This window comes from Psittacula echo (assembly GCF_963264785.1).
Source record: "Psittacula echo genome assembly, chromosome: 5".
Taxonomy (NCBI): domain Eukaryota; kingdom Metazoa; phylum Chordata; class Aves; order Psittaciformes; family Psittacidae; genus Psittacula; species Psittacula echo.
Genome location: NC_137739.1, coordinates 58,651,733 through 58,679,123, shown reverse-complemented (window position 1 = coordinate 58,679,123; position 27,391 = coordinate 58,651,733). Strand labels below are relative to the sequence as shown.

The window sequence follows — 27,391 nt, the reverse complement described above, 5'->3', positions numbered from 1 at the left end:
GTTTGTAGCCTTTAGGACAGCACATGTGTTTTAGTTGTTCTTTAAGATGAAAGGTCTTTTTGTCATAGGTTTTTTTTGAATGTCATTTGGATTTTTCCCCAACTGCCCCTACCCTGCCGATTACAAAAAGTGAAGATTTAGGAGAATATTTACCGTGCAATAGCGTTGTTGTCTGTCAATAAATGAAGGTTAGTTGTAAAATGAGAATATAATGTTTCTCAGCCAGTGCTGAGTTTAAGGCAGCAGCTACCACACAGACTTCTTGCTGACCTAGAAAAAGATAATAGTATTTAGCTGTCTGCCCTTCAAATGCTCGGGTTCAGAAAGTTACTTAAAGTGTGCACTATCTGTATGTCTTAGATAACTGTGTGTAGTTTGCAAAATCTGCTAGTCTGTTTTCCTAAAGAGTCTTAAATTCTTTTCTCAGAAATCCTGTCCTGTACATTGTTCTGTAATCTCTTTTCAAGTATAACCTTCTGTGTGACTTTTTCTTGTTTTTTCCATTTTGGAATGAAAACCTGGGTTTAAATTTGTATTGTTTTATTTAGAAATTATCAAGGCAATTGAAGGGATTGCTTTGGCATCCATCCACAAAAAGTAACTGACCTTTCCATTTTTGTCTTGTTTCTTTTCTTTTTCTCTTTTTGTTGTTTTCCACATCAGATAATTTTACCTTGATACCATTGCTCCTCATGGAGCTCTATCCCTCCCTAAAATACCATTTGCAAGCTGAAGCATATCTAAGGTAGATTTAAAGTAAAGTTTCTATGTCTGTTTTTTCCCCTCCGTATTTGCTGTCTGTTGGCTTGTGATTTGAAAGATATAGGTCTTCATGTTTTCTCATTAGAACAAAGGCTAACAAGCTGTTATTCAGTGTGTTTCAACTTCATTGGTTGAAGTAGTGATCTTCCTGAATATATTGTTTGCCATCATTTCATACCCATGACTTGCAGCAATTGGCATTAAAAACAGGAGTTGTGTTAGAAGAAAGAAGTCTTTATCTGCTACTAAATCAAATTATTTACCCAGTATTCATAATGTGCTTGAAAGTGGAAAAAAACACATTTTAATATAGTTAGCTCAATTCTTAAACTGTGTTATGCTTCCTTATTTTGTTTGCAAGACCATCTTCACTACTGTCTTCCTATGCTATTTTGATAGATGCTATTTCTGTGTTTGTGTAGTATTTACATACTATATATTACTTTTCTCCCAGGGTGTATTATGGCTCACTACTACATCATCTGTGTTAGACATGGATTTTTTTTTTTTTTTTTGCCGTGTTTAACAAAGTCTGTAGAGGCCATAGTTCTGTTTGGCAGGTCCTTTCTTAAAGACCTATATGTCATTCCTCAATTAGCCTTGAAGATAGTTTAAGTTATCTTTGACTTTTAAGTCATTATTAGTGGACAGTCATTTTATGTTGTTTGGCGGGAAATAAAAAATCTGCCTTCATCAGATTATTTACCAGACAGAACAAATCATATTTTATTTTTAGTTGGTGTTGCATAAGTCTTTTCTAATACAACCACCAAATAGCAGAAACAGTTGCTGCTATTTCAATTTGTGTTTTTTTTCCTGTGTCCTAGTGGCATTAAAAAGAATCCAAACAAAAACAAAAACAGCAAAGCCCAAAAGATGTGATAAATCTTAATTGATGTATTTAGAAGCTATTTGTCAATGACTGTGGCTTCTATGTAAAGGATTCTTGTACTGTTGATTTTCATAGGTAATACAGTTTCAACTTTAGAGGAATCATTAGTCTTATGATCCAGGAATGCTGTCTCAGTTCAGTAGGAAGAACAAACTTGGTTCATTGTTGTTTGTTCTTTCTGGGGTAAAAAAATATTTGCTCCAATGAGGAAAGATGAATTGACTTGTCTAGGGCTATGCTAAGCTGGTGGATTAATTTTAGAAAATACTGGATTTGTTTTGTGATTTTGGACCATGCTGCTTTTGCCATAATTTTAAAAGGGATTTTTTGTATTACGTGGTTCAAATCACAAGCTAGAAATTTAATTTTGGATTTCTGTAACTGATCTCAAGACAGTATGTTTGTCTCAATTTAAAACAATAGATTTTACTAGTAGAACAACCTGGTTTGGATTGTTTGGGAATTTTTTAGGCCTTATTTCAGAGGATGTTACCTGTAATTAGGTAGAATTATTGACTAAGTTGATTTACACAGGACCTCTGGAGGTGATCTGGTTGGACACCTCTTCATCAAGCAGGTACAATTAGATCATAGTGCTAGGTCTTGTTCAGTTTTAGTATTGTCATGACCCCTTTAGGCAACTTACTCCATGTGTTTAACCATGCTCATGCTCTTTTTCTTTTTTTTTTTTTTTTCTACTTTACGTGTTTACACCTGACTGAATTTTTCATCAGTCCACAGCCTGTACGGTTGCAAAGGATTAATCTGTTCCAGGTGCAGGACTTTGTCTTTGCATCTGTTGAGCTTGACAGGGTTCCTGTCAACTTTTTTTTTCCAGTCTGTTCATTTACTCTAAATGTCAGCCTTCCTTTTCAACATAAAAGCATTGGCGTGGGTTAACCCTGTTAGGCAGCTCAGCCCCACATAGCCATTTGCTCAGTCCTCCCCAGGGGGATGGGGGGACAGAATCAGAAGGGTGGAAGTGAAAAAAATGGTGGTTTGAGATAGACACCTTACTAGGGAAAGCAAAAGTTGTGTGTGCAAGCAAAGCAAAATGTGAACTTCCCGAGTTTTATTAAAGACATCAAATAGCATTGGCCCTCATATCAGCCTATGGTGACATCGCTAGCCATCTGCACCCTGATTGGACTTTTCTATCAACCATCGTGGGAGACTTTGCTAAAGTCAAGGTCTAGGATATCCACTGATTTTTACCTTGCCTTCACAGGTAGTCATCTTGTTATAGAAAGCAGTCCTGTTTGTCAGGCATAATTTTCCCCGGGTAAATTCATGTTGACATTCCCAGTCATCCTTCTGTCATTTTTGTGCTTGGAAGTGGCTTCCGGGGAGAGTTGCTCCATAACCTTCCTGCAGAATGAGGGTAGGCTGATGTGCCTGTAGTTTCTCAGATTCTCTTTTTGGAAGACAGGCATTAAAACTCTTTTTCTCTAATCATCAGTAACCTCTCCTAATCGCTGAATACTTTAGCCTTTGTATGTATGTTAAGTCTGCAAATCAAATACTGCGTTATTCTAATGCAAGATGTAACAGTGTCCTGGGTTCAGCAGTAGCAGTCATTTTTCTCTCTCTTAGTAGCTGGTGCAGTGCTGTGTTTGTGACTTTCAGCCTAGGAGCAACGCTGATAACACCGATGTTTTTAGTTGCTGCTCAATAATGCTTACTCTGACCAAGGACTTTGTGAGTCTCATGTTCTGCCAGGGAGGAGGGGAAGCCAGGAGGAAGCAGAGACAGGACACCTGACCGAAACTAGCCTACAAACTACATATTTTCTATGTAATAAATACAATGCAGTGTTCAGCCAAAGTTAACACTGGGGCAGGAAATCTTGCTGTTTCAAGCTACTGTTGAACTGCATATAAACTAGTTCAGATTCTGATCTGTGGAAAAAATAAAATTGTGCAGCACTGTTTCCTGCAGGTAGTGTTTCCTGTTAGAGCACATTATATATGGCAGAAATCTACAGAATGACTTGGAAGTTGTTAGGCGTTTGATGTTGTCTGAGTTTGCAAGTACAGCAAGTGCTGTTTAGGAGACCTCTCCGCTTTAAGAAACTACATCCTTAGACTCGATCTTACATGATGTTTCAGATTTGTTTAATTGATTTTCCAGGCCTCAAAATGTCTCTGGGGAAGTGCACAGTGGCTGCAATTTGAAAACTGGAAATAAAACACAGTTGAGTAGGAAGATTTATATGTGTCTGGGTTTTTTCTCATTGGTTGTGTTTAAGAAGGGCTGCTCTTGTTTTTGTTGCTTCACTGTTAAACTGAAATAGTTGATTAGCAAGGAGAATATGTGGAATCAAATCCTTTTCTTAATTACATGTTTACTGTGCTTTCACAAGGTTTATAACTTATAATTCAGTTGTCCTGTATAATACAGGACCCTGTATTGTAGTCCTAGTCAGCATTGTGACACTGAAGTGGTTGATCTGCAAATAGAGTGTCTTGCATGAATGTGATATGCTTTGTCTGACTTCATCTGCAGTTTTTGTGTGTCAGAAAATGAGTCAAGTGTTTTTAATTTTTCTGTTCATCATGTGCTTTGGGGTTTGGCATAGTAGAGGAAGATGTCCTTTGAAGGCACTTTCTGCTTGACAATCTATTCCATTTTGTTTGATGTAGCAGTTGTTGTCCAAGTTCTAAAAACAAGAATTGAAGCATTTTTTTTTAAAATATGTTCAAGTGGTGCTGAAGAAGATGCTGCCTTTTCCAATAGAAATTTTTGATGAGATAAAAAAATATTTATTTGTCTCTTTTCTCTATTCTTTGCTCTCTCTCTTTTCTTTTTCTTTTTTTTCCCCCCAAGCTCTTGAGATACACATTGGATAAGCATGGTCTGCAGCAGGTGAGGATCATAGCCAGCGATAGACTGTGGGAGCCCATTTCCTTTGTCTTGCTGCTTGACTCTGAGCTCCGTGGAGTGGTCGATGCCATTGGGTAGGGGGTTCTCTCTTTTTTTTCTTGGTAGCTTGTTCATAGTTTGTCTTCATCGTGCTTATTTATTACTAGTACAGCCAAAGATTTACCTCTCTATACTCTCACCTGCAATGAAAGGATTGATACTATAATCTTTCTTACTAACTCGCATCAAATCACATGAAATGTTGTCGTGGTAACAGCCTGAACCCTTTAATTGCAGCATGAGTCTTCTCTTGTGTGGAAGATTCCTATTGTCTGTGCCACATGTTTGATAACTTGAAGTTTTTTTGGACAACCCTGTTTATTCTGAGGCTTGTTTTGGTTCCTTTATTTGATAAGCAAAAGGTTCTTCAGCTATACAGCTTTTTACATAGCTTTGTGTCACTGTCTTCCTGGTCTGTTGCAGAAATGGGTGTGAGCCAGAAGTGAACTGGGCTATGATTTTTCAGTTACAATAATGTCTTGATTTTTAATTCCCATTTTGCTTGATAGGAAGGTTGTGTTTGGAAACCATGTAACCAGCTGACTTGTTTTGATAGTTCTGGGTTTCACTGTATGATGCTAATATTTTGTGAAAGTAGTAGACTAAATTTGAGATTGATTACTGACTTGTAGGCTGAATGGAAATGTGTGTAAGACTTGCTTATTAACTTTTCTTTTTATACTAGCTCTAAATTTTAATTATGTTCCATAAACTTGCCTGACCCAATCACATACATCAAATGTGTTTTCCCTTGCTTCATCTTGAGTCTTTTTTCATTCATCTTTATATACCTGACGCATAGGAGTTGTAGATATGAAGGCTTTAACTCCAAATACAGACAGGCAGTTAGCGCCCCCTCAAATGAATTCCCCACCCCAACTTTTGAACAACAAAAAGTATCCTGGCAGTGTTTTGCCAATGGAGTCTTGGATCATGTGTGGATCGACAAGTAAAGGAATTGTGAACTCCCTTTAACTGGATGCAAATCTGCTGTAATTACTGTGATCCCAGTGTAGTAGGTATGCTTCCTTTTTGGTTTTTGGCAGCTACAAGTGTGCACCCAGAGTCAGTTCCTGAAGCTCAACTATTTTTAATCTGTCTCAGTAAACTAGTTGCTTAACTCTTTGGAAGTGTTTTACATCCCTACTCTGATTCAGTCTTAGCAGGGAGATTAAATACTCTTTTGTGAGGTAGATAATCAGTTGGCTGCTGGACATTTAGTGGTGCACATCATGGTATCTTAAAAAAGAAAAAAACAGACCCAAACCAAAAAAATCCCAAAACAAAACAGCCAAAACCAAAACCCAGAAAAAAACTGGTGGTTGGCTTTCTTTTTTTACTTGAAACTGTAAAAAGTATTTCAGATAACCAGGATTTTAAATGAATGTACATAAAATCAATTTTGGACTAGCAATGTGATTTGTGATCTGTGAGGTGTCTCAGACAATCTGGATGGGATATTAATTGTAATTCTCTTCCTGCTATTATTTTCATTGCCTTTTCTCCACCAAGATCCAGTCTTTTTCCCTTTTTCATGGTATACATCAATTTTTCCTCTCCTCGTGTTTTTCTCTTATAAAGTATCTTGAATCTCTGCTCTTTTGAGCAGAGAATCTAAAATCCTGCTGCTTCTGATGAAGCTTCAGATCTGTAAGAATGATGCATAAAGTCCTATCTTTTCAGGCATTAGAAAGGGTAGGTTTTTAGGAGTCTGTGGTTTTTCTGAAACATTAATGAGGATACTCAAGTCTCCAAATGGTAGATGTCCTTGAGTGGACCAATTACTGCCTGAGAGTGATTGGAATATAGTTGCTATTTTGTAAGAGTTTTCATTTCCAGTAAAGTAAAAAGATTGTTTTCGCTACTGAAGGAACAGAGCACGCTGTTCTGGAAACAGCTAATCTGCTGTCCTTTGCCGTTCACCTTGTGTTAGTTGTTGAGGCTGTAGAGTGGCACAAAATGTCTAAAGAGGGCTGTAGCATGATCTAGTGTTTTCTTTAAATATAAATTACAAAGTTCAACATATCCAATCTGATTGCAAGTGTTCATTTTGTGCGTTTGAGTGGGTCTTTTTAAAGGTTGCACTTCCAGTGCTGTTAAAAGTTAAAAATAATAAATTGGTGCACTTATTAAAAAAAAAAAAAAAAATTAGTTTTCATATGGTGTAAGTTACACACTCCTTAGTCTTGTCCTATACTTTTTAAGGACTAGTTTAGATATTAATGAAAGAAAAAAAAACCCCACCTTTTGGGTTAACAGCAGTGTAGGTGAAAAGCAGTACAGTATAAATTTTATTCATTGACAGTAATAGAAATTGCATCTGAGAGCAGAGAAAAATTATTCATTTCTTAACTGGTGATGGAAATATCTTACCTGATTGTGTATCAATGGTACAAAATAAGAATGTTGTGTGTGGGTTTTAAGTGGAGCAAAGCTGCCGATAAAGATACACTGAAGGAGTCTGCCTCTAGAACCTCTTTATTCTCCCTGTAACTTTGGCACTGCTTACCAGTTTATTTCCATGGCTTTAGTGTCTTTACATTGATTTATTTTTCTTCTCTCTTGTTTCAGTGTTCCTGTGTGACCTTATTTATGTAAAGCACTCTATACCCTGCTTTTGTTTTGTTTTCTTTTTGTAAAGTACAGCTTGTATTCACAGAGATGTTGACTCTTCATATTTAAGAAATAGCTCTTTAAGATATGGAGTGTAGAAAGACAAGTTATTCTTTCTTTGCTTTGTCTTTGCAAGCTACGTATTTATGCCATTAGAAAGAACTTTGCTTGGTATTTAAGTAATACTTGTGTTTTCAAGCCAAAGGGGAAATACAATAATCTGTACAACAGAGAAGAATGTAGATAAAATCTCTATTATCTGTTGCATTATCATCAGTGAAGCTGTGTATGAAGGACAGTAGGTCAAAATAATGGAAAAAAACCCCAACAGTCAGTCTAGAAAAAACTGGTGTTTTTCATGTCCCTGTCACAGATGTATCAATTTGTCAAGTTTCAGGCTAATAGTAAAGGAAATATTTATCCCTTCCTTCTCAGTGCTGATAGTTTCATTTTAGTGTATGTATGTAATGTGTTCAACGAGTGTGCTAAGTGAGGGGAAAATAAGAATCGTGTTTTCTGACAGCAATTTTAAAGATTTTATTTCAGTCAGACTAATCTGGCACGCTGGATCAATGTTGTGGTTGAGTTTAACCAGTAGTCTTCATTTGGGAGAAAGCATCTCTCCTCATACTAAGAAGTATTTTGGAAAGAGCATTAGCTTTCATTATATGCTTCAACTGTTTTCAGTTTTATACCTCTGTAAATTTTATAGTCTAATGAGCATCCCTTTTTAAGCCTGAGTTTATTAAAAAGGTGTGTAGAACTAGCCAGGTTCATGTTTAGGTCCCTAGACAACTAAGACTTAAGTTCTTAGTACTGTATCTTACTGTTGATTTTATAATTATTTGTGGTTTTGTTTACGGTAGTACAAGGTAGCATGTATTTTGTCTATTTAGCACAGAGCAGTTCTGAAAATCTTCAAGCTCCATTTCAGGATAAAGCTTAGCTTTAGCAAGTTGCAGAAATTGCATGATGTATTTAAAACAAGGTTTACTTACATGCTGACATATGTCAGAAGAGATAATCACCTACTGATGTAAATGCAATAAGCTACCATATATTACAGTTCTCTCTCAATCCATTTCCTTTTATTCCATTTGTATTATTCCAAAGAAAATTTGTTATTTCATTTCAGCTTGGAGTAGGTGTATCATTGCTGCCGAACAAACTTCCAGACTTTCATTTTCTGTTTTTTGCTTAGTGCTTTTTCTTCTTAAAATATTGTGTAGGGCTCACTATCCTGGAACAAAAACAGTGCCAAGTGCCTTGTTAACTAAGAAGAAACTGTGGTCTTCAGAAGATTACAGTACTTTCAATGATGAAGTTGGTGCAGGCTGCTGGGCTCGGATCCTGAACCAAAACTATGTGAATGGAAACATGACCTCGTAAGTGTTGTGCATTGTTGCTTGCTTTCTCAACTTCATATGTAAGGATTGTTTAAAGTACTATATAACACATGCGTCTGCTATGGTAAGATAGTAGGTAAACTGAAACTCTCCACTGTCAGTGTGAATTCTAATATAGTAAGCTATGAAGTCTACAGCCCTTACTTCTTTCTGAGGTAGAAGTCACACAAGTTTTAATGTATTCTTGAGTTACTGTTTCACAGTATCCAATAACATATGCAGGTGAGTTCAGATACCTTTGAGACTCTGATAACATTTTTTTAAAAAGAGAATGTTCTTAAGAAGAATCAACAACTCAAAAAACTTTGGAAGAAAATAACGCTGAAGCTAATTTATCTGTATTTTTCTTAAGGTCTTTATCGGGTTGTTTATCTTCAGTTAAAAGTAGTAGGTACAGATAAAATTATCTAGTTTTTCCATGCAACTTCTTTCTCAGAATTCATTCTAAAACAGGCTGTAGTCTTTTGTTATGTTTACAATTTCCCAGATGTTTTCTTTCCAAACTGAAATCTAGAAGAAAGTTGTTCTATTTAGTAGGAAAATGCATAACTTGAAGTTACAGAAAACATACTTTGATGTTTCCCGTGAAACAACTACTAACCTGGAAAAAAAAAAAAAAAAAATGCCCAAAAGAAAATGTAGGCATCAAGATCTAAGTAAAATTATTCAAAGCTTTTATTTTTTTGTGTAACTTCATTTTGGAAAAATAAAGAGAAGTCTTTCTGTCTGAAATCCTTGAAATAGAGCACAGCACAAAGCACTAAGGTTGGAAAGGTTGGGTTTTTTCCCCTTAAGCTTCTTTTCAATGTATGCTGGAGGAAAAAATAAAAAGATTAAATTCTTGTATTAAATTCATCTAATATTATCCATATGAATGGAGCAAACAAACCTGTGTTTCTACTAGAACCATTGCATGGAACTTGGTGGCTAGCTATTACGAAGAGTTGCCCTTTGGTCGATGTGGATTAATGACAGCGCAAGAGCCGTGGAGTGGCCACTACAAAGTAGAAGCTCCTATCTGGATTACAGGTAAAAAGTTTGCAGTCAAAAGTTTGTTGTTCTAACACAGGGCATAATGGTATTTTCTGAGGCCTTTATTTATTTAGTGGGTTAAATTTGGTACAAAAAATTATACTCATAAAAATAGATTTGTGGAAAGCCTTGTGAATGCTTTAAAAAAGCAGCAGAAGAGAAAATCTCCTTTTAATAGAAAGCAGAATGATCTAATAGCAAGGAAAATCTTAATATGTGACCGCTAGGTACATCAGAAATTAATACACTACTGCCTTTTATAACTGTTAAAATATTTTGATCTGAAGTGCCCATAAAGGTAGTGTGGTCTCCAATTCCTTTCTTCCTTCTTTTTTTAATCCTTAAGTAGACATTTGATGCCTATCAATTTAGGAAAATGAAAAGAATCTCTGTATTCTTGTCCCACTGGAGATTCTTGGCTTGTGTAAATCAGCATTTCCTTGTGCTTGGGGAAAGGGGAGTATGTCTATAGACACATGGATTCAGTGGCTACTTTGTAGTCCTTCTGTAATATCTTACGGTCTTTGCCACAGTTCAGTAGAGCAAGTAGCATGTGCAATGCCATAAAGGGGAAACAAGGCAAAAGCCTTCATTTTCAGTCTTCAGCTAGTTACCTGCATATGTAAAAGCATTTTAAAATATAAGAGAGATTTGGAAAAATCTATAAATTTTGATAAATATTCATATTTATCAAATGATTGACTTACATAGTGGTGTAGTGTTTTCTTTCTGTCTAAATCATTGGTATAATTTTTACTGTTTTGTCTGCCACAGAGCTGATTTTCTTTTTAATTGTGCTTGGGTGTATGTTCATTAATCTTTGTTCTTCTATAGGTAAAAGTTGTTTTGCAACTTCCATTACTTTCTTCCCAAAATCAAGTTTTTGTTCTGTAAGCATGTATGAGAGAAATTTTAATTCGGATCACAAATGGTATTTTTTTTATTAAGACTTAATTATTTTCTTCTGATTTTTGTTCTGATTTGTCTCAGCACACACAACACAGTTTACTCAGCCAGGCTGGTCATACTTGCAAGTGGATGGACACTTAGAAGGAGGTGGCAGTTTTGTAGCCCTGACAGATGGCCTAGGAAACCTTACCATCATAATTGAAACTATGGTATGTGCATCAGCAATTCTGATGAACTAGAAAAGACAAAGGAAATGTCTTGTTATTAGGAACCTGTCCTGATTTATGTAGTTCATTATCTGTGAAATATCTTCTCTAATGCTTGTAAGTTTGTCAATGAGAACACTAATGGTCCTTTTTTCTATCTAAACGTAGATATAAGCTAGAAAAGCTAGTTTAATCTTCCTGGAAACTGGTGTATATTTCATCTTTCTAACACAAATTAGCTTTAATTTGATGACACGCCCTGGGAGGAAATTAAATCATTCTTTTTTTTTTAAGCAGTACTCAAAATAAAATTATTACACTGGTATAGTTGTAGTTATGAAGATAACAATGAAATAAATGGCTGCAAATTGGTCCTATGTTGATGTTTTAACTTCAGTTTATGCTGTATGTTCTTCATGAATATTGCCAGGTGATGCATTCCACTAATGTATGTCACTTTGTTGCATTATTTTTTTATGTTCAGACTTACAATCACTCAAAATGTATCAGGCCTCCACTGCCTCATTTCACTGTGATGCCTCAGAAAGCAACTTTCTACCTCAAAGGGTCATTTGTAAGTAGATCTTGAATACATTTGATCAGTCTTGTAGGATGAATTGCTATCCATAATCAAATAAATGCAAAACAATATTTCAGGTTAGCAAGAAGCTGGAGTTCTTTACCTCTAGTACCAGAGGCTGTTACACACCTGGAAAAGTGTTAAGTATTCTGGTTCTGCTTTTTACCATGAGATGTAACATCATAACTGAATTTGTAGAATTGCTACCTCCCTGCCTAATCATCTATGTATTGAAGAGGAAATTCCCCAGAACAGAAATGCAATTGGATTTTTCTTTAGGATTTATTCCAAGAGTGGGTGCTCTGTTGTGCTGATTTGTGTGTTGGGTTTTTTTTATTTGTTTGTTGGGTTTTTTGTTTGTTGTTTTTTTGTTTGTTTATTTATTTATTTTTTTAATATTGTGTTTCTTTGTAGTACATGATAAAAACCCTTCAAGTGTGGCATTCTAGACTTGATTTTGAATCTGGAAGCTCTAGTCTTTTCCAGCAACTCCATCCTGTAAAAGTAAGTCTATCGGTTTTAATTACAGTCTCTCTGCAATTTCAGGTGTTTCTTCCCACTTTGCTGGAACTCCTTGACTCTCAAGCCTAAATTGCATAATTAGGGCATGTTTTATTAGCTCTTTTGATGACAATTTTACTAGCTATATGTAAGCTTACCTGAAGTTAATAAAGAATTTGGGGGGAAAGGGATTTTCAAAATAGCTCAGAGATATTAAATGTTGTGGCAAGCATACAGGATTTTTGCCTTAAATCAGGACTTTAAAGGATCTCCTTTAATGCAGGAACTTGGGTATTTTGTTATTTAGTTGTTTGATTTTTTTTTTTTGCAGCTTGAGCTTTCTTTAATTCCAGGTGTGGAAGGGAGGTTTTTCTTTAGATTTAAATGTGGATGAAGTCTATACATTAACCACACTCAAAACTGGGCAGAAATGTGGTTACCCAGAGCCTCCACCACCTCAGCCCTTCCCTTCAAATTACAAAGATGATTTCAATATTCGTAAGTCAGAATTCTCTTATCCAAAAACTTAATTTACACACAGATATGTCTTAATGTAGAAAGGCAATAATAATTACGTTGAGTCCCCTAATGAAACAGTCTGAATGTGTGTTTTGTTTTTGTTTGTTTATACCTGATTCTCTAACAAGCTTACACCTGTATTCTTCAGTTGCAGTGAGGTGTATTTAATTCTGTGTCTTAACTGGGAGGTCACTAATAGTTTTAAAATTCTTGATGCAAATCATATAGCTTATCACAATAGTGAAATAGTTTTTGGCAGGAAGATAGGGAACATGGTAATTTACTTTGTTCATGTATTTGAAAAACTGGGGTCTGCTTTAAAACAAAACCAAAACTAAAATCCCCTTCAAACTCCCAAAACTTCAGCTTTGGAGCCTGTGCTTTGATAAAGTCAGTCAAAATTCTGGAGAATATTTTCAGAAAACAAGAGTACAGAGAAGAAAAATAATGTTTTGGTGTTAATGTGTGTTTTATTTTCTGAATAGGTAATCCACCTTTCAGTGAAGCCCCAAATTTTGCAGATCAGACAGGTGTATTTGAATACTTCATAAATGCTTCTGACCCAGGAGATCATGTGTTCACGCTCCGCCAGGTGGTGGTTCAGCGACCCATCACTTGGGCTTCTGATGCAGATCAGACCATCAGCCTCATAGGAAATTTTAAGTGGTACATAAATACTATGTTCTTGTGACATCTGGGGAAATGTCCGTCTTACCAATGTGAATTATGATCAGTTAACGTGTCACAAGCCTCATTTCTCTTGGAGAGCGGGCTTTTACGTTCAGACTTTCTGTAGACATGTAGAAATGATGACTTAAAGGGACTTTAAAAAGTCATTGAGCCCTGATCAGGGCTATTGCAACTCTAAGAGATCAACTGAGTCTTTGTCTAAATGATTCTTAAAAACACCCAAAGATGGAAAGTCCACCTTAGCTCTTGGTAGCTTGGCCCACTGCTGCATTGTCTTGGAATTTTTTTTTTTAACTAATGTCCTGCTGGGCATATTTCTTCAAGCTGATTTTTCAGAATAATGGATCTGGCATACTAAAAAGACCAAATAAAAATCCTGATTCGAAGTGTGCACTGAGTTTCAATAGATTTTAAAATGGACAAAAATTTGATTCAGTTTAAATTAGTTAATTTTGAGTTTTCTTGCTTGTTTGTTCATGATTTGATCAATCTCATATCAATGAAATTGCTTTGGTGTTCGTTTGGTTACTTGTTGCAGGCTGCCATCTTCTGAGCAGTTCCTAGAATTGTGTGTATTTGATTCAACTGCTGCTTAAAAGAGTTTTAGTTATGGGTAAACATGACTGAGATTTAATGATTATGATTGATGGGATCAAGCAGCATCATATTTTAGAATAATGTTTATTTAAAATTAAAAAGCCTTTGGGAAAGAGCCTGTTAACTGATTGGTTTAGTAATAGTAAACAGTAATAAACTTTATGCTTAAGACTTTTTCTTCTATTTGGAGTTCTTTTTATATGTTTCTTTAAAAGGCCATTCTGTCTGGGTTTTTGTTTGTTGTTTTTTTTTTTCCTTTGATTCAATCATTGATCCCTCAAATGCCTGAAGTGTCACCTCAGGAAAACCAAATAATCTCAACATATTTGAACATTCTGTTTAAAAAGGTTTGTCACAATTAGGATTACTAAATCTTTCCGCGAACAATTTGCTGTACAATGTAGGGAATGCTCTTCTATTTACTGCCTACCTTAAAAAAACATGTCAATTTATTGCTTCTTAAAACACTAAACTTCTCTTCCAGGGTGAACATGACAGTCACTTGTGACATCTACATAGAAAAACAACGTGATGGGGGTGTGTTTGTTGCAGGAAGAGTTGATAATGGTGGGATATACGTTCGACGTACCAAAGGAGTTTTCTTCTGGGTTTTTGCAGATGGCACCTACAGAGTCACTGGTGACTTAGGTAAGCAGCTCTTTGCTAAGGCGGATGCTTCTGTATGGGCATGTCAATTTGATAGCCTTGATAAAAATTACTAGCATTCAGATTTCATAAATCAGTTGTCATCACTTACGAATTTAATCTATTGTGCTCTAATAATGGCCACAATTTGTATGTTTAGAGAGCATCTACTGGCTGGTCCACATCTCAGCCTCAGCTTTCTGGGTTTTTTAAAATTTTTTTTCTGTTAACAAAGCCTATTTTACACTAGCAATTGTAATTTATTTTGCTTATCATAAATAATTTTATTATAAAGTTATAAATACATATATAATACAAATATATACTGGTAAAATATTAAATACAGAAAGGTTTGATCTGTACTCTTACACTGCACCTAAAAAGAAAATCCTGCTTGAAATGCCTGTTTTGTAGAGCAGTGCAAGATAATGTGCATACATCTGGCTTAGACGATGGTGAGTGCCCTACTGTTTCGACAAATTATACATTCTCCTGTTATTCTAGCTCAGTGGAGTGAGAGCATATTCTACCTGTGTTCATCTGTAGAGCACTTGATGGGCATATGAAAGAGTGTATGTCATAATACTTCATCAGTAACCAAAAGTTCTTTTTAATTTGCTTTGAAATAGTGGCAGGCTTTGCTGTTTAAATGCATTTCTCATCACTTCATGAGTGTAAATTAAAATTTTCAATACTTTCTCATAAGTCAACGGGAACTTCTAGATCTACAGTTTATCTGATACAAAGGCAGCCTATAATGACATGTTACTAGACCTTAAAATAGTCTCATCTTCTATTTGGTAGCTGTAGTTTCTCATTTCTCCTCATTTTATCTTTTGGGTTTTTTTAATGTTTTTTGTTTGATTCTTTTTTTTTTTTTTTTTTTGGTTGGTGGGTGGGTGGGTTTTTTTGTTCTCTTTTTTGCCATGGATGGGTAGCATAAAGAAGGCTTTACATTAGCTTCTTTTAATATACCAGTGCTTCTAGGAAACCTGCAATGTCTAACTCCGAACAACTTAAGCTTTGGCTGTATATGAAAAAATATGCATGTTTAGAATCGAATCTATTTATTTTTAATAAGAGATATATATTTAATACATTAATATATAATAATATATATATTTAATAAGACATAAGGATTTATTTTTAATAAGACATTACCCAATTAGGTTCTCTGACTGTCAAAAATCATTTTTCCTAGATGAAATGAGACGAATTTGATTAACCATCTCGTTATTTCAAACTGAGACACTTGTTACTCAATGTGGTAATTTTTTCCTGTATGGCTATTTTCAGTGATCTTTATATATTTCGAGAAGGGAGCCTGAATGTTAAATTGCAGCTGAAGCTGCCCAATGAATAATTGAAGATTCTACTTGTAGCACTTAATTTTTTTCAGGTCTTCCCTCAAGGTGTCAGTCACACCTAATTTTTGTTTAGCTTAAATTTTTACTAGAACTAAGTAACAACTGGCAACTGGGACCCTCCAAGTTAAAAAAAGTTCCAATATATAAACAAGGAGATCTATAGAACAAGCAAAGCAACAGCTACTGTCACACTTCATGAACCCATACCCTCAGCAGAGGGAATCCTTATCTCAGGCTGAATTCCCAAGAACATTGGAGATGTCAGTGGAAAAAAGGTCCTGGCAAAACAGGAGAATGCACTGATAATGTAGAGTCCACATTTGCATGTAAAACCTTCCATGCTGCAGCTGAAATTGGTAAGATGTCAGCTCTGAACGCTTCTGAAAAACAAGTATTTTGCTTTTGCTTGATTGTTTTTTGTCAATCTCTGCAAAGGGATGAAGTATCACTTTGCTGACCTTAAGTGTTTTTTGCAGCTGGAGAAGAAGTATTAATGAAAGGACTTTCTGGTGTCCGGGATAATGCGTGGCACACACTTACTCTCAACATTCAGGTAACAAAGGCAAAAAAGCTAGAAAACAAGTTATGAACTTAACTAGTACTAGATGGCCTTTGAAGTTCCCTTCCAACCCAAATTCTATGAATCTATGATTAGTTTGCCATATCTAAAACACAGTATCTCTGTTATTTTAAGCCAATCAAGTTCTGTTGCCAGTATTTTTAGAGATCTTGAGAAAATCAAGAGGGTATAGAAAATAACTGGAAAGACAAGTTCAAAGCTGGAGATAGGAGGGCTAGAGAGACCAGTCTTTTGTTTAATGAAAAGATTATGACCTGGCTTTGTTCTGAAGACTCATCATTAAACTACTAAACTAGCCCATTTTACAAATCTAGTTCCCACCAAATCCCTTTGCATGAATTTGAAAACAAAATGATAAGGCCTTGATTGTGGAGCTAGTTAACCACTGGCAAACTCAGTTGAGCTGCCATCATTCTTTCCTGTACTGAAAAAGCATGGGCTGTAAAAATGGACCACCATTAATGAGAAGCCTGTCCACAGTTTTTCCTTTCCCCTCACTCCACCCCTTCTGGCCATAGTCACTTGCTGAAGAAAGTAGTCCCAAGCTCTCCTTTACATATACCTGTGTGCTTAGCTGGGTGTGACATTGATGCAAGAATATGAAAGGCTTTAAGGTCCTCTGCTGAGTGTCTCATCGATTTGCCCAATGTAACCTTTGCAACTGCAGTGTGGCCTGAAACATGGGGAATCTTAAATCCTAGGTGGGGAGACCGTCTACTGAAGCAAACTCTCTTTTAAAATTTTGCATTGAGTCTTCCCCTCATCCTAAAATGTCAGTAAACACTAGAAGCTGTTTTTCATCTTTTATGCTTTCACACTGGGAGACAGAAACATGGTTGTACCTGAGGCATTTACTGGAATGAATCTAGTTTAGTTTTGGGTTTTGTACGCCCACACTTCTCTGACAGTGATTGCCGTCTGTAAGATGGGATATTTGCTAACCTGAATGGGGGACTGAAGATGAACATAAATCATTTAAAACACAAAACAGTGATGGTAATCTTAAAATGATGATGCTACAAATTTCTATCTATGTATTTTTTACCAAATAAGTCTTTCGTGTAATGACAGAAGTGTGGGATCCACTTTAAAGAATTGTTATGCTGACTCCTTGAAATGCTTCTTTGCTTTTACCTGTGTCTGTAATTGTCTTTTAGGTTAAGAAATACAAGTAAACTGAAGTATTTTTTTTCCCTAAATACTGTTTAGTGGAACCCTGGCAAGATAAATTGTACCTTTTCCTGAAACTGCTTTCAATTTTAATGGCTCCAAATGGCTTGAATAATACTTGAAAGTTCTACTGCCTCTCTTCTCCTCAGCTTAATGACTAAAGTACATCTGTCTTTCCTCTTGACTTTTGTAATTCTGCAGAATTGGTGCCAGTTATATCCGCTTAAGGCAGTTGGGCTGTCGGGGGAGCCTGACAAATATGGAAGCAGAAAACCAGTTTACCTTTCAGATTGTACAGTGAGTTTACAAAGCTGAGAGCTAGGGGAAGATGAGCCTTTTATATATTCATTCTAAAGACATTAGATCTGTTTCACAGAGCTGATAGGCACTGGAGGATTCCATGCAATAGTCAGAAGCCACTCTGCAAGAAAAAATGTGTGAAATGTTGAACGTTGACATCTTTCTGCCTTGTCTCTTCTCCCATGTGAGTAGGCTTAGTGTCAACACAATCATTGGATTTTAAAAAGCTAACTTTTTCCTTTTTTTGACAGGGCACTTCTGCCTCAGGACTGCTAAATGGTTATCCACTTTGGGAGAATGTCACCATTTCTCAACCAAGTAACGGCTGGGCTGCTATTGGAACTCGCTCCTTTGAGTTTGCACAGTTTGACAACTTTCGTGTTGAAGCTAGCTGAGGTGGCTTTTGCATTTAGGGAACCCCGTTCTTGTATTACTTTGGATAAGAGCCAGTTCAAACTTCGAGGACAACTTAATGCTATGCTGAGATTGAACTGTTGGCAAGGAATCTGAATTCTGTCCTTATTATTTGCTAAAGGTTTACTTGAGTAGATATCAACATGACTGTAACTTTATTCCCTGGTTGCTGTGGGAGTTTTGCCCTTTGATTTTTGAGGGTAACTTTTAGTTCATGGTAATGATGAAAACAAAATGATAGATTTAAATCTTTCTCAATAATCACATCGTAACTTCATAGCTCACTTTTAAGATAACTTTAGAAGTTAATAGAAGAGGCATTCTAGCTACATTTTAACTTATATGATTGTGTCCATTCCTTTCACGCTGAAAGAAATAGTTAAATGCCAGTAAGCCTTATGAGCCAGTCACCCTATACTTTTGTAGGTCTGTCATTCTCAAATTTGGATGAAGTACCTATTTTTTCTATAGTAAAAAACGAAAAGATGTTTTGCCTGTTTTTTCTGCTGCTGTCTGAGGCTAAACAGTACAATACTCCCAAGTGCATTTGATTAGTTTTTCCTGATTACTTCTTCTAACTTTCATTGCCAGCAATAAAATATATCATATTTTTAGTGGAATGGAAATGTGCCATATGGCTGATCAGGCAGTGCAGGATGCGCCTCACTTCTAAACTACCTCCTCTTTCCAGTGAAATGGTTGAAATGGATGAAAAGAAACCATAACATGCAGTTTGTTAATGATAGCCTTGTGGGGTTTTTTGCATGGTGCAAAGAATCTCAAGTTTGCCTCATGGATGCTGGCAAGCAGAGTGCTTACTTTCATGTTAGATCGTGTGTGGAAAAAATGACCTTTTTCCCTAGTAATCTGGACAAGCATCTCTCACTTTTGATGGATCTGAAGGTTAGAGCAGAAAATAAAGGCATAGTAATTTTATTTAGCTTAAGATAAATCACTGTAGCACAGAGGAGATATGGATACTATCACATCCGGGTATAAAAGAAAACTAAAACCCCAGGCTTTGCCTGTAAAAGCTTGCAATTTATTAATAAGGTAAGTGACAGCAGGCGGATGTAGACAGAATTGTTTAGTGTGGCAGGCAGTCAGATCGACAGAATAGTGTCTGGTTTTAAACTTCTCCTGGGCATCATGAAGTTCAGAGGAAATTTCAGATCCTTGGGAAATAAGGGATTTTGTTTTGCTGTTGCTTCATCGTTTGTGGATCTGGGTTTGGGTTTTGGTTTTGGGGGGTTTCTTGTTTGGTTCATGGTTTTTTTTTGTTTTGTTTTGTTTCAGTGGTGGTGGTTGTTTTTGTTTTGTTGTTTGGGTGTGGGGTTTGTTTTTTTTTTTAGTTGTTTTTTTTTCCCCAAGTTTTTGTGCTACAACAGAAGGGAAAAAAAAAAAAAAAAAGAGGATTGAGAATATAGTGAGGTGCTGAATGAGATTTTCATCGCACACACTTGAAATTCAGGTGGCTTCTGAATTTTTTCTGTTTGCTGTTGGTCAGTTTGTATGAAGATGATGTTGGTTGCCATAACAAAACATGCCACCTGTGTCCCTCTACTTTTTGCATTCACATCCTATGTAATTGACAGGCAAGTAGTTCCACATGCTTGATAGGATGTTAATAGCTGTATGAGGCTGTCCGTAGCAGGCAATATCTTGATAAACGGATTTGCAGTGTACTTTGATTTATATAGATTAATATTCTGATCCACTTTATTTTGAAGGCTGATTCCAGTAAGTGTTAACTTTAGTCTTCAAAGTTGTCATCTAATGCAGAATTAATCACAATATCAATCATAATCAAAATAGAAATCATTACTGAAAAACTTTTATAGAGGTTATTTTCCAAATTAGCCTTTGGAAAAGAGTTCTTAAAATTACATCTCTAATAGGTAAAAATATTTTAGCTGTTACACTGCTATTGATTGGTTATGAATCATTCATACATGCAACTTTCATACATGCCGGTAACCTTGAAAAATGGTTCAAACCACTAAACTTGAACTCTGTAGGCGGCTTCCAAGTATTAAGTAACTTAACTGGGTGAAAAATGAAAGCCATTTTTCCACTTCAGTTTCATTTGATGGTTGAAGTTTGGATGCAAATCTGTTCATTACTTGCTTGATTTCGGAAGGGGTGTCACTGGTAACTCAAGATGTGAAGGAATCTAATTTTATGTCCTCATATTCAAGTAATAAGAGTACAGGAGAAGTACTTCTTGATAAACTTTTTATCTGTGATGGATTTTCCTAGTAGGATACTTCTTGGAGACTTCCTGGTAGCTTGTGTGGCTGCAAGCTGTGTTTGTGTAGGAGATAGATCAGCAATGATGCAGTTATTCCAAAGCAGCTGTCATGGTTTTTTACCTTTTAATGCACTAGTGTAATAAACTGTACTGTTCCATTGTGTACTAAACAGAATGTATTTTATCACTGGAAGTTTTTCTTTTTTTTTCTAATCTTAATTTATACTGTTTGATGATTAAACTGTTATGAACAGAGTAAGTGATTTAATGGTGATATAATGTTATTCATCTTTTTATGTCTGTAATTCTTCACCCTTCAGCAGGCTGTAATATGTTTGGCAATAACAAGCTGTCAGATCTTTCACTGAGGGGTAGATTTATGCTGTTGGTTATAAATACTAATCATTCCAGATGGACAAATAAAACATTTAAAATGCCTTTATTTGTGCAGAATGCTTCTGTAAATGGGTCTTGTTTTTCCCAGTATGAAAGCTGACAGTTTTTCCATTGTGATTCTTGATAAAGATGCTTGGCATTAACTTAATTGGTTTGGAAGAGTTTTTCTGACACTGAATAGCCAGACACTGCTCATTAACAAATATCTCAAAATCCATATGTATTAGGACTTGTGCTATTGATAAAATTATTATTTTTTAGGGTTCAATATACATTTTACTTCTTTATATTTTTTAATTTAGTTGAGGGAATTAAATTGTATTTGAGGGCCAGTCACACAAAACGGCAGAGTACTACGGTCTTGTGAGATTTAGCTGAAAGTCTGTTTCTATGTATGGAAACAAATAGTGCTGTACAGATGTACTTCTAAAGTTTAAATGAGGCTTCTTTACTTTGAGTATCTTTTTGAATCTATCCTCAAATGTGTTTTTTTTGTTTGGTGGTGTTTGTTTTTTTTTTTTTTTAATGTTATTTATTACCCTAAACATAATGTTTAACTTTAAAAGGGGAGGAAGAAATTCTATAGGGCTAGCCATGTTTTCAGGGCTCTCATGCCAGTAGATTTGGATTACCCTGGAAAATACTCTTTTCCAGTAGCTGGGTATGTGCTACCACCTATACAAACACTACATCAAAATCAATTCTGTCCTTTCTCTGCCACTCTGCCTTTGAGGTTGGACATGATAAGCAGTTCTTGGGATTTTCAAATTCCTGCAAAACACCAGGAGTCCTTTGCTTTAAAACTATGGGAGACTCTCTTACTTTAGGCTACTGATGATGGTTCCTTTTGCAGCTGCTTCCTGATTTCACTATATCAAAAGTAAATTTCTAGTTCAACGTTTGATTAGGAGTGGTATTGGTTTGCTCTTTCCTTATTGAATCAGTTTTATTGTGTGGTAGCAGCAGGTTGGTTGTTTTCACTCATTTTTTCATTGGTTTAGCTAAAGTTCCTATCCAGAATCCATTTTTCTGTGTGTATATTATGAAAATAGCACCATAATTATTGCTGGTTTTGGTTATTTCAGCAGCATGGCAAAAGAGGGACAGTGCTCAGAGACCTTATTATCCTCACTTTGAGGTTCTGAGTCTTTTGGGAGTGTTGGATTTTTTAAACCACTTTGTAAGTATGTACAAGTCTGGCACATGTGGGGAGTAGGGGGGAGGTCGTCAAAAAACACAAACCCTAATTTTTAAAGACTTGCTAGGCTTGTAGCAGAATTATCAGGAAGCCTGGAGCGTATTGTACTTTGATACTTGAGGAGGAGAAATATCATGTGCCAATTAATGTCAGGGCTTGCTGAAACAGAGAAATAAAATGCAAATAATTATCCATTTTCTTAACAAAGTTATCTTGGATAAAGGTTAAATGCTTTTTGGGTGTGGCTGGAACCTTAGCAATCATCCTGACCATATTAGTAGTGCATAAAAATTTAGCGTAAATTCCTTGCCACTAGATATGCTCCTTCCATTTATGCTCAAGTGTCACTGGAACAATAGAGGTGTTGTTTCTACAACTTCTGCTTTTAAAAAAAAGCAATTACCTACTAGCAATTGAGCAGAGGAAAATGTGTGTTGCATCTGTGTTGCCAAGCTTTCACTATGTGCCAAGATTCTTCTGTGTGGTTTTCATACTGACTTAGACAAACAATTGTGAAACAGTATTTTTTCCCTCAAGGAATTATATTTTCATAAGGTTAGAAACAGATACAGAACCCAAACATCAGTTTTGCCAGGGGGCTTCAAGTAGCTTTGCAACTAGTGTGTTAACCCTGTCCTTTACTTTGGTACGGCCCAGGCAAGCCTGGACGTATCTCTGGGAAGTGAAGACAAAATGCAGAAGTGTAGTGGATGGTGGCTTAGTGTGGTTACTAACTCGAGGGTTTGCAAAAGAACATGGAACCTAGTGCACTAGGCTACTCTGTGCAGCTATGGTCTGAGAACCTTTGAAAGGTCTAAGACAGAGAAGGTAACACAAAGATAATGATTCTTTAAAAAGAGAAAGCCAAAACACAAAAATAACAAAACTTCCAAAACAAGCTCTGTGCACATGCACCCCAAAAATATGGAGAAAGTCAAAGAACAGTCCAGGTTTAACTTGACCCTTTGTTCAGTTTCTGCTGGGAAATGCAGTTGTCTTCCATGCTGTTTTCCATGAACAATAACTTAATTAAATTGCATATAGAGAATACAAGACTTTATTGTTCCTGAAAAGCAAATGTTGTTCAGCTAATTATAGACACTGCCGTTTTCCAATGACATTAGGATTAGAAAAGGTTAGAAAACATGTCAACAGGTTATGTGGCTGACAGGCATGCCTGTGATGTGAGAATCAGCCCTGTTCCCAGTTGCAGAAGGTTTCTTCTCTAATAGCATAACAGTGGAGCTGTAAGAAAAGGGAAGATGTTTCTCTGTTACTGCCACACTCCTTCCAAGATTTTGGGAAGTTCCACTTACATCAGCCAATGTGAGATTTCACAGGAGCAGCTCCGTAGCCTCTTAGCTTGATTATAGAAAGTTAACCTAGTGATTTGAAAGAGCATGTGGCATTGATGAACAGCAAATCCTATTAAGGATGTCTGTATTCCCTTCTGATGTGATTGCTCTTGTAGTGAGAGCAATAACTGGTACTGTTCTCTGGCAAGAGATCAGACAGGTTTTGTGCTGAGCTGAGGTGCATGCAAATGTCTCGGTGCAGAGATCTATAAAGCTGCATTGGGATGCACAGTGTCTCTGGCGTAAGCTGCCTGTTTCCTTTCAGTCTATGATTGCTGTTTAATGGTTCAACTTCCTTCTTTTTTTTTTTTTTTTTCCCCCCTCACTGCTCATCTGATACTTTATCCTAAAAAAAAATAAATGTTTTGCCAGCATTATAGGAAATGTGCTCAACACAGCAGGGCAATTCTGTCCCAGAAGGAGGAGGGTGAGAATACCCTGTTGATCATTCCAGGCCCTCTCTTTGCCAAAAATTTTTTTTTCATGTTGTATATTTTTGGGGGCCTGCCTTGCTTGAGTGCTGAGGCAAAACGGTGGAAGAGCTTCCGCTGCTCTTTCGTAGATGGCTATTCTGCTATTGATTTAAAAAATCCAGCATCATTACTTTCGTTTATGATTTGTGTAAGGGGTGGAGGGAGATAGTTCAGCTTTTCTTCCCAATTCATAATAAAAGCAAGGTTGATACTGCAGAATGTGTCTATTATTTATTGAGCTCTACTATTTACACGTAGGTGGCTTGAGTTCTGCATTAAACACCTGTGCTTCTACCTTGAGGCACAAAAGCTTGGATTAGATGAATGCATTCACATAGATACATTGACTATGAATACCCACTTCCTAAGCCATTAGGAGTTTCTGTTACGGTATTACTGAACCTATGTGGTACTCCTTTCAAATGCCATAATTTGAAAGATGTAAATATTTTTTCTTAATGATAATTCTAGTAGATTTCTGCAACAAAAATCTTACTTTCCCCAAATGTAAAGATACTCTTTACATCCGTTGATTTCATTGTTCCTTCCCCGTTTTCACTTTTAAAATGGTAAATACTTATAGATATCTGTTGCCCTTCCCACTCAAATAGTTACCCAGGTGAAAATGCAGTAATCCTCATCCTTTGTGCAATTCAAACTTTTTAGCTCTGCGTTACAGATAATTTTTTTCTTGCACTGAATCTGAATATTGTCTCTTCACTGGATTTTGCCACATTGTCTGCGGTTAATGAAATTGAATACATTTTCACTGGAACCTGATTTTTCTAATAAATAGAATTCATTTGAACCAGGGTCTGCAAGGAGGCGTCAGCAGGACCCTGTAGACTACTAAACTTGCTTCTGGTGTCTTAGCTGCCAAACCACAGGTCATCTCACCTGTATTTTTTCTTCCCTACCTTTATTGCCCCACACACTCCTCAGTGCCACCCATATAGGATAGCTACCACGGTAACATTCTCAGTGGGTAGTAATAAGAATTGAAGGCAAGTGTTTTACTTGTGTTACAATGGTGAATTAGGAATGATCTACTTACTAATTAGGTAAATGCCATTCTTTTGCACCTTCTTTGTAGAAGTTGATGTCCTAGAAGTCAGGTAGGGTTTTGATCACTTTTCTTGTACACTCAAGCATTGGAGTGTCAGGAGTCCATTTATCATTCCTCCTTTTACCACCAAAATATTCACATTTGACACTGTCTTTTAATTTTTTTTCCCTCAGAAGACTGATGCAGAAGGGGTGCTGGCTTGCTTGCTTTTGTTACATCAAAACCTGATTACAGTAATTATGTGTTTAACAACCTCACTGTGAGTATATACTGCATCCTCAGGTGCCTTTGAAGACTTCTGCTGGAGGTAGCTATCCATACCAGGTCATTTCAGAAAGCAGTTTCTCTGAAAATGTTGCTGGCTTCCACTGGAGTAATGTAAGTGTGGTGATGTGACGTTTTAGCCGTACATTGTCTAACTGAAATGTAGTTAGCTGAACTGAAATGTAGCTTCTGCCAGTGCTTGCTTGTTTCAAAAGATTGTGGACCACATCCCACGTCTTTAATCCTGCAAGGAGCTCAGTACCAATTAAATATTACCTGTGCCCTCTAATGCAAATAAAAGAGAAGAACATATTGCATGCTCTACATTTCTGATGATCTTCAGATTATCTAAGTTTATTTCTCTTGCAGCCAGTGCTCTGAAAGCAGAATATAATGAACAGACCTGTGAAGTTGTATTGACTTTTCAGAATGTACTGTTCTGTTTTTAGGTGATGATGGAGCACTCTGTGCAGTCCTGGATTTTTTAATAACATTTAAATTCACTACACTTACCAGAGCTTTAAGTGAGTGGCGGATGAAGATTTGGTGCGAACCAAAGGACAGAAAACTGCAACTGTTGTTCAAAGTGCTTATATAATCCAGAGTGAATATAATCAGTTTAAAGATTCAAACAAGTCTTGGATGTCATAGTATGGTATTTATTCCTAACATGGCATCCTGAGTTCACTCCATGCCTCAGTTTCCTCATTAGGAAGTGGATGCAGCACAGTGATATAGTGGCACTGAGCACTCTTGGTTAATAGACCTGAAATGGAGCTGCTGCTTTAACTTCTTTCCTACAAAGACTGAAAGTATTAGCAGGGAAAAGCACTGATTAAAAGCTTGGTGTAGCCTGCTATCAAATGTGTAAGTGGGAAAATGACAGTGCTCTAAGAGCAGGCCACTGTGGGTATCTCTGCTCAGCAGTTGTCAGCTCTGCATTAGTGACAGTGGGGGATTGGGAGTGGTGACTATTTCCTTTTGAATCTGCCACTGAACAAGCTGCCTTTTCTATTCTTCATGTCAGCTACAGTGCATAGGGCAGTGATGATGCTCTGCCTCTAATGATAGTCACACTATGGGTGTGGGTCTTTTCACAGAGCTTTGGAAGGGACTCACTGAATTCCAGTACGCTGGTGTCCTGTGGTTTCTCTGTCCACCAGCCTCACATCAGGGAAAAAATAGACAAGTGGAGTCAGTGAGCTGAAACAGGCACATCACCAACAGCTGCCTCTACCTGCAAGGAAATCTGGAGAAGGTGAGGCAATGTGCTGTGACATGGAGCTACCTTCCTAGCAGAACCGGTAGAATGAAGATGATTAGGATAAGTTGGAAGTTACCTTGTTTGGTGAGAAACACATATGGGAGTGATGCAAAGGTTGCATAGTGTGTCCCTGGAGTTGTATCAGTCCCTGTGTGCTTATGACTTAACAAGGTATGAGGAATTGTGTTAATGCATCTATAAAAAGCCTGACTCCATAATATACCCCCAGAAATGCATCATCTCCAGCTGCTCTTCCTTCTTTTTGTTGAAAAAAAGGACACAAGTTGTAGCTAGCAAAAGAGCAAAGTGGTATGAGAGGAAAACAAGGACAAGACCAGTTGTTACATCTGCAGTCACTTTTTCTCAATGTTGTATTCCTGAAGCTAACGAACGCTGCTCATGTTATTGCTTAACTATAGCTTCTTCTTGTCCTCCAGACACCTAATTTCTTGTGAAAAGTCTCTCAGTCCTAACCAAAATCAGGTATATGGCAATGCTGTTGCAGTTCAGGGAGTGTGACTGACACAGTAGTATTTGAAACTGCCACTCTGCCCAGAGTCAGGGAGGGTAGCTTGTACTTTGTACTGCAAAAAAACCCACCTCATTACAGCAAGTCTGAGCTCTACTCAGGAAAAAAATCTGTAGTGGTATCACAAAGATTGGTTTCCGAATGAAAAATTGAGGTTTGACATGAACCTCAGGACTTTTAATCTTTTATGGCAAGTTCATGCAGAAAAAGAACCTTGCAGTCTGCGCTGAAGGCACTAGATGGCAGTGGAAGTATGACTAAGAAAACAGCCATCTTGAGGGGTTTGGGGCCGGCCTCTGAGCCACAAAAAGGAGTGAAGGCAGCTTTACTTGAGAAAAAGATAAGGTTGAGACTACAGACGGCCTTCTGCGCACAAACCCCAATGTTTCACTTACACGGAACACTAATTTATCTCTAAGTAATTTTGCATCTGCTTTAAGCAGATTAACCTATAAAAAACACCCTCAGAAACAAAAACCAAAACCCCAAA

At 36.7% G+C, this 27,391-nt stretch overlaps 1 protein-coding gene across 5 annotated transcripts in view; it reads left to right on the top strand.

Annotated features, from left to right (window-relative positions):
• Nucleotides 1–20,794, top strand: part of GALC (galactosylceramidase) — a 35,988-nt gene extending 15,194 nt beyond the window's left edge. For 2 of the 5 annotated variants that reach the window (XM_080620181.1, XM_080620185.1), the window contains exons 7-17: nt 4,481–4,611; nt 8,419–8,574; nt 9,476–9,624; nt 10,618–10,745; nt 11,227–11,316; nt 11,737–11,826; nt 12,177–12,321; nt 12,828–13,008; nt 14,114–14,277; nt 16,118–16,194; nt 17,943–20,794. In XM_080620181.1, the coding sequence (XP_080476307.1) occupies nt 4,481–4,611; nt 8,419–8,574; nt 9,476–9,624; nt 10,618–10,745; nt 11,227–11,316; nt 11,737–11,826; nt 12,177–12,321; nt 12,828–13,008; nt 14,114–14,277; nt 16,118–16,194; nt 17,943–18,086 (1,455 nt within the window). In that variant the 3' untranslated portion in view covers nt 18,087–20,794. The remainder of the gene's footprint in view (nt 1–4,480; nt 4,612–8,418; nt 8,575–9,475; nt 9,625–10,617; nt 10,746–11,226; nt 11,317–11,736; nt 11,827–12,176; nt 12,322–12,827; nt 13,009–14,113; nt 14,278–16,117; nt 16,195–17,942) is intronic. The other 3 variants (XM_080620183.1, XM_080620184.1, XM_080620182.1) reach the window with 3 other exon arrangements.
• Nucleotides 20,795–27,391: the final 6,597 nt, after the last annotated feature.